The sequence below is a fragment of the Lagopus muta genome, chromosome 4 (assembly GCF_023343835.1).
Source record: "Lagopus muta isolate bLagMut1 chromosome 4, bLagMut1 primary, whole genome shotgun sequence".
Taxonomy (NCBI): Eukaryota; Metazoa; Chordata; class Aves; order Galliformes; family Phasianidae; genus Lagopus; species Lagopus muta.
In genome coordinates this window covers 59,566,359-59,579,079 of record NC_064436.1, presented here as the reverse complement: position 1 = coordinate 59,579,079, position 12,721 = coordinate 59,566,359, and the positions used below count along the sequence as shown (strand labels likewise).

The following is a 12,721-nucleotide window of genomic DNA, read 5'->3' as shown; positions in this document are numbered from 1 at the left end:
ATCATTTAATCTCTCACTTACAAAGTCATTAATGGCTTCTGTGACAGAACCATCGATGGACCCAAATCCATCAAGACTTAACCCAGTGTATAGCCCGTAAGATGATCATCATTTTTATTATATCATAATCCAATTATTTTTGAAATTAGACTTGAACATGAGGTGTTAACGTAGTTAAGCGGAGTCCTTGATACTCACTGTCAGCTGTAAGCTTGAGATTCTAAAATCTTGAGGGTAGGTAGATAATTTTCAAAGATTCTGTGAAACCTCAAAAACTAAGTAACACAGCTCTGTAGTGTACTCTCTTATTCTGATTTTGGGAACAAGGGAACTCTGCTTTAAAAATGGAATTCATGCCATCTTTGGAAACAGTTCTCTTAACAGTCCTCCAGTATCACTAGAATAGAATAGGCCATCTCTATTTTGGCTAAGAGTTTTGATTTTAGTGAGATTTGTCAAAGTTGAGTTGAAGTCTTGCATAACTGCAATAAATTGGCACGCTGTTTTGTATTTTCTTTTGTGGTATAGTAGTAAGGTGGGAATCTGGCCTGGCAGGCACAATACAAGGTAGCTTGTATGTTTAATAAAGGTGGTTAATATTGTGTGTTAATTACACACAATGATTTCAGAAACCACAGATGATGACACCAAATAATGCAACATCCGTTTGCTTCCTTGTTTAGCTGGTAACAAGATCATGTTCAGCTATCCCTGTTCTCTTCCCTATACTTGACTTCTGAGGGCTTTTGGAGATCAGATTTCCAAAATCATGTCAGACTTACAAAATAAAGATGGAACGTTTGTTGGTGTTGGAACATCTCCTGAAGTTTTTCTTTTCATGAAGTTCAACTTCTCCCTTCTCAGTCGTTTGAGAACCTGAACCTCTCTCCCTAAATCTGACTGCTTTGCACATTTCCTACTTACCTGTCAAAATGTCTTTTTTCAGGTTTTGGGTTTTAATTATTCCAAACCTCTATAGTAATATTAATAACAGTGATTATGATAATTAAAAAAAAAAAAAAAAGTAAAAAAAAAAAAAAAAAAAGCTCAAAGGAATCTTCTTTTCATATTCAGGTAAATAACTCAGCAAAAGTGGTCCAGTATAATCCAAAAGCCTAGATGTGATGGAAAGATTAAGCCCCAGAGTGTCATTGAGGGTGAATAATGTTATTGCAGTCATTCTCAGTATTTGTCCTTTCTGTAGCCCTAAGTGGGAAATGCTAAAATTTGATTGATCTTCCTATTCTTCTTTTGTCCTTAAATCTTATGCTTTAAATGAGGAAATTTTCATCAGAGGAAGCCCAAGACTCCCTCTGAATCACGCAGGGTGCAAGCAGAAGGCTGGAAGGCTTGTGTGTATGTTGAGCTAGACAGCTGGCACCTGACTTGTCAGGTCTCCTAAGTATGGTCAAAAGAAAGGAATTGGCACTAAGACCAGAGGCTCAGCTCTATCTCAAGCTGTTTGCTGCAATGTGTACTAGAGCTGACTCTAGAAGCGTGTGGAAGGAGGGTCTTACTACTTTAAGTTGCATTTGAACTTCACATTGTTCTGCTTCCTTCTTTGACCCTGTATCACAGGGCTGCTGTTTGTAGTGGTTTGTCTTTTAGTGTGCTTAGTGGGGTAATTTTAAGGATTAATCCGCAAGCCAGTGCTACTTTGAAATTGAGTAAATGCTAATAGAGGTGAGTCAATATTAATTGAAGTAAATGAATATTTATTATGTATTTCAAAAGCTTGGTTTCAAGCTCATAACATTCTGAGAAGAGATTTAGGACAAGGTTTCAGTAACTTCTGGTATATTAGAGTGCTGTAGTGGAGGAAGAGAATTGTGGAGCAAATTTCTAGTAGAATCTTGAAGAGGCCAACAGAGCCAGAGGTAGACACAGAAAAATAGTCTGTTCTAAGTTATGCTTATAACCAATCTTTTAGTTCTCCTCCAATATAATCTGTAAAATAGGGACCAGCTGTTCCTTCAAATCCTTTTTCATTGTGTGACTCTTCTGCCATTCCTCTGCTAAACGGTTGACAAGGACTACTGACAATACTACCCCTTCTGTAAGTAGCTTCAGCATAGATTTAAAAAAACCAAAACAACACTCATATCCATAATCTACATTATGTACGTTAAAATTAAAATGTACATTAAAATTCACGTGAATTTTGATGGCTAAATGCATTTGTGATTCCTTTAATTCCCACTACCTCATCCTTTTCAGCTCGAATATTCCTTTTTACTGCATATATATATATATAGCACAACTTCTTGTAAATAAGTGCCAACTTTTTTTTTTGATTGTGCATATGTTTTCTGTCTAGAAAAAGGCCACTAATGTACTGGGTGCTATCTAGTGGCCTGCAATACTGCTAAACAGAAATAATTAACTAGTGTTGTATGTTCGTTGTTGGTTGATATACATTTGAAGGTGTGTATGGGTTTTAAACAAGTTTGGAATACTTTTGGGTTTTTGGTACGTTACGTGTTGACTTGGAAGGATTTTTCTAATTGCATGTGTTTTAGCAGATGCATACATGACACAGACAACCAATTAACTGAAGTGAAAATGAATATATTGGTGAAAATCTGAAGGTTACTAAATTGTAGTTCTGTTAACTGCAGAGGAGGGACCTGAAAGGCAGGGATTGTGGTGGGATGTTAAAACACAGCTACTGTTCCCTGGGAGCGATAAGAATTTGTTGAAAGGCTGTGGAAATGCAAAATCTCAGAACATCTCTTTAGCTGAGCTGCCTTTGTAGAAACTACTGTAGAGGATACTTTGGCAGGAGAGTTAAATGAGTTACAAATTCTGAGTTCTTCCACAGGGTGTCATTTGTTAACAGAACCTCCTTAGTCAGGCATCATGAATGTTCAACTCATGCTATGCTACAGTCTCTACAAAGCAAATGTTTGTTCTGTTCAATTGTTCCCAACACAGTTTGAAATTTTTCTGGAAAAATTTGTTTAAACATTTGAGTGCTTCTTAGTGATTGCTTTCCATCTAGTTTGCACCTAGAGAGAGATTCTTATTAAAACAAGAACAGCTGTGACTCTACCAACAAAAATTGTGGCTGTTAGTTATCAATAAAGATATTTTTGGGTTTATCCTCAGAAAAAAAATCACAACAGACACTTAGGGTTCCACTAAGGAAACTCAACAGTACTGCAGGTGGGATAGGATTTAAAGTAAACCTCTACTATTACAGAAATAGGTCTGTTTGGTAGTTAAAAAAAATGGGTACCTAAAATGTTTTACTAGTCTACGATATATTTAGAAGATTCTTCTGATAACACAAATGTATATTTGTTGACTGAGGAATGTATCTTTTTTCATCCTTCAGAGATGCTTTTGCTTTTATCCATTCAGTCGTATTTTATTACGTACCTCTGAGAACTGAAGCAAAAAATGTAGGTCATCTGAACCTTGTGGGAAATCTGCCTTGGGCATTGACAGCTATTCATGTCAGCATTCCCATACGCTCATTGGCTGATTGCCACACTTCTGAAAATTGTAACATAAGTGAACCGGCGTTTCTGAGGATATGTGTTTTACCTTTGTGCACTAAGTTTAAATTTGTCAGGTGCCAGGGTGGTAATTTTTCTTTTAAACTTCTTGAATATTCAGCATTGATGTGGTTGTCTCATGTTCACAAGCATAACAAGGCATATCTGAGGCCCATAGTTTAAGGCTGTGTAATACTGTAGGAGACAGGATTAAATAAAATGAGAAATCTCCTTATTTGGATGGAGGTGTCAAGATGAAGAATCTTTTACTTATTTTTATTTATCTATTTTAAATCTGTTTTTGTTTTATGTATATACAATACACGGTTGCATTAATTACTTTTAACCTTCTGAGGAACTTTTGGAAGGAAACCTCCTACCCTTACAAATAATAATGCATTAGAGTGAGGAATTTATTCTGTGGAAATATATTGCAAATAAATGACCATTTAAATGTTTAATGTTTTTACATAAGTGCTTTTCCACAATTAGAAATTAGGAAAATTTGTTGAAACTATGAGAGTGGAAAAGTCCAGAATTCTCAGGCATTCTTGAGAGCCTGTGGAGTTGTAGGTCTTTCTGTTTCTTGCAAAAGATTACTGCAAATTAAAAATCTGAGTTTGGGGAAGGAGTTTAAAAAGGCAGTAGAATGTGAAGAGCAATATCTAGCAGTACAAAAACAAAAAAAATGGAGATACTTATTCAGAAGGTTTTAAAGGAAGTTTCTACAATATTTCTTGGGCAGAAAAGAAACCTTAAGTATGTTACTGGTTTCTGTGCTAGTCAGGGTTGGCAAATATGGACAATGACAAAGCAAATGTAGATGAACTGAAGAATTTATCTTTTTTATAGGAGCCCTAGACCCAGGTGTAATTCATTTTTTGTTTCTTTGAGTAGAACAAGTGTGAAAATTTCAGCAGTAAGGAATATCATGCATTGTAACTGTCATTGTTCTCAATTTTTCTATATCTTGGTTGTATGTCAGATAAAAAGAAAAGGCATCTGATCTGAAGCGAGGTGGGGGGGGGGGGGAGGGGGGCAGAATATGGTTATTATAACATTAAAGCAAAAATAGGCATAGTCAGAGAAGTCTTTGATAGTATTATCTTAGATCTATAAAACTGTGTGTATATATACACGTTTTTATTTTGTCTTTATAATCATTTTCAGGAAGCTGTTACAGATTCTGTTGCTAGTAGTTGATAGTTTTCTTTCTTTTTCTTAAGAAAGAAACAATGGAATGATATTGATTTTGAGGGAGCTTCAGCTAATACTGAATCTTCAGTTTATATATAACGCCTTTAGAAAACTGCTGGTCTGGATGGGTCTTCATGTTTGATTTTCTTTTTGATAGAGGTGTGTGAGAAACAGTGCAATAATTCTTTTGTCACTGCTACTTTCTCATCTCTTTCTAAAATTCAGTAAAGCAAGTATTTTAATTAGCAGAGGTCATAGCACTGCAGATTTTAGTGTTGTGTTTGGAAGAAAAGAATCTTTCTTTGGACAAAAACACCAAGACTAAAGACACTGGCACACCAAATCTGGCAATTTCCTTTCAAATAAAATGGAAGTGCAATTGATTCTACAAAATATGTGGGAAGATAGATTCTTAACTATCACAAACCATTTTCCCTTCCCCCAGACATTCTTCCCTTATGTATGTTTTTGCTTCAGCTGAGCTGACTCATTAACAACTTCACCTTCTGGAATTCTTATTGAATCTGAACAATGTTGTTAAAGAAGAAACCCCTTTGCTTTATCAGGAATTTAATGATGAAAATTATATGGGTTTTGAAATAATTCTCACCTGTTGCTCATTTTGTTCTTGTGGAGTGACAGGTTATTTTTAGGGGAGAGCTGGGAAGGAGGGTGGGGGAAGAACTGATGGAGCTTCACTTAGTACTCAAGAAGAAAACTAATCTTGGGACTTTCTAATGATTGGAATTACGGTTCATTGCCTGCTATTGATGTTCTCCTTGAGTATCATGTAAAGCTGATTTAAATAATTGTATACTTTTTAAGCTTTGCATATTAGGAAATTAAAATAAAATGAAATACCTTGATACTTTGGCTAGATCACTTCAATCTATTGACCTTTAATGTATGCAGCTTATATTTTTAAAAATCTTTTGAAGTATTTTTTTAGTTTTATGCTGCTTTTTCCACACATGCTGATGTTTTGAATCATCTGATACCCTGATACCTGTGAAAGGTTCTTACTCCTTACTATGGGAAGTAAGCAGTTCCCACTGGAATGCCACTCAGCTCTATTAATTTATCATTGTCTCAGTGCCTCTTGAGAATCTTGTGTGGTCCAAGTCATCAGGTCCTGAATAAAATATGATTTATATTTATATGCTATATTATCATAAGAACAAAACTTTTGTTTCTGTAAGCATAGGAAGAGAGTTGATGTGATTTTAGGTACGATTATGAGTACTGTGTAACTCTTCTAATGCTTACTAATTCTAGTACATTATGTAGTATAGTGCATACCAAATGCAAGTTCAATGTGCTTTAAAACTAGATGTTAATCCTGATCTTTGATCTTGCTCTGTGGTGTAGTCTAATTCTGTTCCTACTTGGTTTCTTTCAGGACATGAAAGACAAAGCCCACAATGGCAGAGATTCTTGTGAAAGATTTGGTTGAAAACTTCACGACTCTTAAATGCTGAAAGCAGAAGGCCCTAGTTGGTGCAGCTCAATTTGGAGCAAAACATTATTTTAAACTTCAAAAATAATTATGTCAAAGAAAGGTCGTGCCAAGGGAGATAAGCCTGACATGGATATTGAAGCTCTGCAAGCTGCTAATGAGGAGCTACGAACTAAACTAACCAACATTCAGATAGAATTTCAGCAAGAAAAAAGCAAGGTATGTATTTGCATTTTATTGATCATTCTTCTAAATAGTACTGATGTTATAAACAAGCAGAGATTGAATCTCAAGTTAATTCCCTACTAAAATATGCATTAAACTTATAAGAAATGTCTCAAGAATCACTCACTGATAAACTGAAATTTTTGTCAGGAAGGTGTGGCATGAAATATGAGAAGAACTGAGCTTTAAATTCCATTCTCTTGCCAACTATTTTAACACTGTACGAAAGTAAATAAATATTCCCAAAGACATTGTTGCTGATATTTGCTGTGATTTCAGTACTACTAGCACTAGCTTAGCTGGTCTTAGAGGAAATAAAGCAGTTCAGGATTTTATCTTAGGACTGAAAACTGTTTGTTAAAAGAAGTGTAGGCAGAGCGAACACAAGCATATTCAAACCATGTTATGTACGTGTCTACAGAGATCGTAACTTGCCTGGAAATAATGTGTGTAGGACTCCTAGTTTGATTTGCATGGGTTATGCGTCCTTAGCTGCTCTGATGTGCCTGTTTATTAATGAAATAAATCCATAAATATTTATACAATATACAATATATTGTATATAATATACAATACTAGCATATATTCAACAGGCATTTGAGTAGTCAGGAGAACACATAGGAGAAAGTGTTCATTCATAAAGTACATAGCATCATAGAATTGTACAATTGTTTGTGTTGGAAGGGACCTTTGAGATCATTTGGTTCCAGTTCTCCTCACTATGGGCAGAGTTTTTGTTTAGTGATACTTTCTAAAAGTCTCAAGGACTTCTCTGAAGAAGAAATGTATACTGAAACCATGTTTACTTGATACAACGTGGCTTTGTTGAGTACTTGTGTCATCATATTGGTGCCAAATTTGAAGCATCTTTGCAATACATAGACAGTAGTAGTCCAGTATGTTCAAGCTTCTTAAACAGTCCTGTGTGATACTCAGCTTTGGATGGCATCTTCTTTCATGTTTTATTTCATGTTATCATTTCATGACACAAAGAAACAAGCCTTTAAATAGAATCTTCGGAATTTATTCCTTCCAGAGGAAAAAATAAATAATAAAGCTCTAATTCTTGTTTGACTAACTGTAATAGGTTGATTACAGATCAGACATACTAAATTTGTTGGAAAAGGGAGATTTTTGAACACAGACTAAAGATGAAGGATGATTTTCACACAACAGAAAACTGAAAATTTCTCCATCTTGGAGCAAGAAATGTATGAAGCATTTGCAAAACAATGTGTAATGGTGTTACCAATTAAAGCTGAAGGGTATTTGAATTCAGGTCTCTGTTCTTGTTGTATAAAGTCAAATGATCAATACTTAACAAATCACTAAGATGAGAGTATTTGGGTCATCTGCGAAACACTGTAAATAGCAAAGTTATTTGGAATAAATGTGGAAGAACTCAGAGTTCTGATAAGAGTGAAGTGTTAATGTGCTAGACATGTTAATGTGACTTCTTGTCCAGTTAAAACAGCTACTAAGAAGGAGGGGAGGAGTGAGATATCAGTATGAAGATATTAAACAATGATTATCCTAAGTTTGGAGTAATAAACAAGAAAGTATCACAATTAAATCTTCTAGATGCCATCATGTTCTAAATTGCTGACAGAAAATGCAGTGTGATCTATGGAATTCTATTCTGAATTGTAGTGGATTTTGTGCAATTAATGTGTCAGTCAAATTATACATCTACATTTTGTTCTGGAATAAAAGGACAGTTGCTGCAGCCTTCAGGAGTTTCTAGGGTATCTTGATATAAAACAAGGAACTATCCTCAGATGTGAGCAGAAACACATTTTCTGTGATGCTCTCACATAATCTTAAGAGTTTAAACTAAAAAATTATCAGAGTTGGAAATGCTGAAAGCAAGAAAGATTGCAGAAAATGCGCAAGATGGAATTTTTTTTACTTTTATTTTAACAAGTTATTTGTTTTTGGAGAAGAGTAAGCAGTAAGAGGATATTTATGAAGGTGCACAGAGAGTAGAGTGAATACAACAAGATTTTTTTGCTAGAGAAAAAAAACAATGAGTAAGATCACATAAATAAAAGTAATAATCAGTAGAGGCAGGTGGGTGGGAAAAGTGGTAACAGTAGTGAGTGTATATTACATAAAATCAGTGCCTGACAAAGTGGAATTGCATCAGCTTGTGGCCTCTGCCACTTCTGTGCTCTTAAAGGAGAAGGAGATTCAGAAAAATGATTGCCTGAAAGCAGAATCAAGTAAAAAAGAGTTGGTTTCTTAGGTACCTGGAAGTGATAAGAGCTCTTTCTTTTACAAGGTGTGATACAATGATATAATCTGGAAAGAAGCCAGTAGAGTTACTAGGCTGTGGACTGATGTGACAAATTGTCACATCCAATAAAGAGATTAGATCAGACCTGTAGATTCTCCCAAGGACTTTAACTTATATTTCTGAGCTCTACACTTGCAAATTCAATATTCTGCAGAAAAGTTATCATGTCCTAAGAAATACTAAGTTTTAGCATATTTTCTTTTCTCCCTGAAATTGTTTAAATTTTACTTATGTGCCAAGTTCTTGCAATCCTATCAATTGTGACTTTATCCTGTGACGTACAAATCAATTCAAGCAGTATGAAGTTTCTGCATTGAGTATTATCATGTTCTCTTTATTCTGAAACTGGACTGTTTCTCAGCAATTTTCTAAATCTCTAAGACAGATATGCAATGTCACTTCCAAGAAAGAAGTTGGGATTGTTGAGAATGGAGAAGTCTTGGAGGGACTTTATCAAAATGCATAGATAGCTGATGGGGGGGAGGGGAAAGTACAGATGGAGCCAGGCAGTCTCAGTGATGCTCTGAAAGCCTGTATGAATTTTTTTTTGCTTGTTGGCTTCAGTTCTTGGTTATGCTTCAAACTGTGGACAGAACAGCTTTATGCATTTAAAAATAAATACATTTTAACTGTGTTTGAATTCATTTCGAAACCGAGACAGTTAAGCATTTGGGAAAATACCATATTACTATTTTTGTTCCATCAGTTGCCAAAAGTGTAGAGATTAACATTTTGGGAGGGAGAGAGGGACAGAGTTTCTGGCTTTCAGGGAAGACAACTATAACAGAAGTAATTTGCTGTCTTCTCTGATAAGAAGCAGTAACAAGAATAGGCTTTTTAAAGACCTTGAAGATTAGGATGCATCTATTTTTCTGGGTTTGTAGAATGAAATGCATTTAAGATGAGATGCAGAATTCAGGGATTATAGAGTTGTTATTTGTGCTGTGATTGAAACTTTGTAAGTGAAATGACTGAATGATACGTGATGATATTCAGTTAGTCTGAAGGTTTTAAATGTGTTGTCATGGAGAGCAACAATGGATATAGATGTTGACATGCACTCAATGAAAAATGAAAACCATTATTCAAGCATGCAGTTCTGTGCTCAAACTCCCACAAAATGTCAGAATCCTTTTCAAGTATATTAAAAGTTCTTTTAGGAAGTCACAATCAAATGTGTTATAATGAAAACTGCTTTTCATTCTCATACCTAATATATGACATGACTGATTTTAAAATACTGTAGTTCTGGAGGAATATCAGCATTATTTGTATTTGTCATTGTACGATTTGTTTTCCTATGTAGTTTTTACTAAGTCTCATTTCATAGTTTCATCTCTATTTTCTTTGGTCATCAGTAGCAGATTCAAGCGAATTTGAGTGTTGGTAGGTTCACAAATTTACTCATCTGTGGTAGTAAACAGGTTGAACTTTTTCCTAGACTCTCTTATGGAATTGAGTGCCGTGATGTAACAGCGAAGATCCATGCTATCTGCTGTAGGCTTGGGTCTTCAAGTTATTTCACCAGATTAAATGCATCATGGGTATCTAAAGAAGATATTTTCCCGTAGCCAGAATTACCATTTGGGGGGAAATAATTCTTTTTTTGAATAAACATATATATGATCTGGATTATCCTGGAAATAACAGTACCTGTGTGATAACATCCTAGTCAAATGCTGCCTACAATTATAGTGCTGTCCCAGTCGGTGTTTAGTTTACACTATAACTAGAACATGACTTCCACACTCTCCCTATCCTGCTTTCACCTGTTTGGTTTTTTTTCTTTTGTTGTTGTTTGTTTTTAATTTTTTTTTTTTTAAAGGGGTTTGCTGTCCTTTCTAATGGAAGACTTCAGGTGGAGTTCAGATTCTGGAAATCATGAAGTTAGTGCTAAGGGCTTGATATGTGATAGATTGGTCTCATTTTATGACCAGTTAAATTAGGTAGTAAAGTTGATTTCATTGGATGAGTTATAACTGAGGCTTTTGAGTTATGCTGTGTTTTCTCTAAAGCAAACACACAAGTGTACCTGTTTAAATCCAGCCTGATTACAATGAAGAAAATAGCAAAGTTTTCTGAACCTTTCCTGAACTAGTATTATAGCTTTAATTAAACTCTTTTATTTTTTGACTGTAGAATCCAGAACTGTGGAAAAAGTAAACTGCATTAATTATGCCTTCTTAGTAAATTTTATTCTGAATATTAATAGAGATCCTCCCCTCCATACAGAACTAAAATCTGAGGCAGGCTGCATCTTTGCCTTAGTTTACCATAAATTAAGTACATTAATGCATTGTGTGACCACAGGTCCCATTAGTGCACTGCATAGGTGCAAGAAGTCTAGGAATGCTGTGGCAGGTAATAATATCCAGCTGCTTCATGACCTGATTTTTACCGTGCAGCATTATGTGGATTATATGTTTTTATTGCCACTCAAGGTCAAAACACAAATCTTTGAAAAATTTCTTCTCTCTGGCTTTGTTTTAGAGTTGAAGATCTCGTGTAGAGCCTGTATTCTGGCAGATGAAGTAATATGGATTGTAGGAAGGCGTTGCTGATATTAGTAGTGATTGGATACATTATACACTTTCTAGTAAACTACAATACAGAAGCAAGCTTCTCCTTTTTTTCCTCTCCCATCTATATTATTGTCTAATCTCACTTGGAAATTACCTTAGGTCAAACAGATTTGGATATAGATTTGGATTTGGATATAGGAATTTGGAACTCAAATCCCAAAGACAGTATGTGTATATACAAGGTAAAGAGATGATTGACTGGGAATCCCGTCTGCAGTCTCTTAGCTACTGAAGGATGCTGTGGAATAAATTACCTGAGCCTATATGGAGATCTGACTCACTGAGCATCCTTGAAGTATGGTCCATTGAGTAGTAGAAAACTTTCTCATTCTGAACAGAAGCATTTTTCTCTGTCTGCTTCCCTTCTCATCAGCTTGTTGGCTGCAATGTGAGGGTTGTGGATGAGAGTAATCTGGGGGGTCTGGTGGAGAAAATTGCTAAAGAACTGGGTTGAATGCTGCTTGGTATTGTTTTACTTCCTAAAACTGTGAAAGTTTGTTGCCAGTAGCACCTCCGCAAAGAAGATTCCTCTACATACAGGTACAAACAGCCTTTTTCAAGCTCCAGTTCTCTCGCTGTTTGAAGAGAAAATTTTGCATTTATGGTTTTGCTTTTGAATATTCAGGATGACTTTTTAAGAAGGCTTATGAAAAAGCTCTCTTGACGACTTGTAAGGGTGTGATGGTGCTTGCTAATCAATTTTTTGCATTGATGTTCCAGGTGGGTAAATTGAGAGAGAAAATCCAAGAGGTTAAGCAAGAAAGGGAGCAGGAACAGCACAAGCATACGGCCTACATTTCTGAACTGAAAGCTAAGCTCCATGAGGAGAAAATGAAGGAGCTTCAGAGTGTCAGAGAGCTGCTGATCCGACAGCACGAGCAGGAAGTAGCGAGAATGGTGAAAATTAAAGACAGTGAAATTCAGCGTTTGCAGTCAACAGTGAATGTGCTGCGGGACGGGGCAGCCGACAAGGTGAAAACTGCGCTGCTGAGTGAGGCGAAGGAGGAGGCCCGCAAAGCGTTTGACAGCGAACGAATGAAGTTGCAACAGGAGATCTTGGAGCTAAAATCTGGTAAAAAGCAGCTTGAAGAAGCTTTGAACAACATCATGCAGGCGGATAAAATGAAGGCTGCTGACCTGCGCATGGCTTACCAGTCCCACCAGGATGAGATTAATAGAATAAAGCGTGAATGTGAGAGGGATATCCGTAGGCTGGTAAGTTCATGAAATATGCATCTGCTTATGGCAGCATTTAAGATATTGCTTTATCATTTAGAGCAATTCAGCACCAAAGGACATTTGTTTGGTACTTGATTCTTCTTACGTGTATTCAAGCTGGGAGGTGGTTGAGTCACCATCCCTGAATGTGTTTTGAAGAAGTTTGGATGTGATGCTCAGGGCCATGATTTATCTATGGGTTGTTAGAATTGAGATAGAATGGTTAGGCTGTGGTTAGACTTGATCT

The 12,721-nt window shown here is 35.9% G+C and overlaps 1 protein-coding gene across 12 annotated transcripts in view; it reads left to right on the top strand.

Moving 5' to 3' along the window:
- Positions 1-12,721, top strand: part of JAKMIP1 (janus kinase and microtubule interacting protein 1) — a 130,452-nt gene that overhangs the window by 55,107 nt on the left and 62,624 nt on the right. For all 12 annotated transcript variants that reach the window (XM_048943136.1, XM_048943141.1, XM_048943142.1 and 9 more), the window contains 2 exons: positions 6,097-6,372; positions 11,977-12,471. In XM_048943136.1, the coding sequence (XP_048799093.1) occupies positions 6,244-6,372; positions 11,977-12,471 (624 nt within the window). In that variant the 5' untranslated portion in view covers positions 6,097-6,243. The remainder of the gene's footprint in view (positions 1-6,096; positions 6,373-11,976; positions 12,472-12,721) is intronic.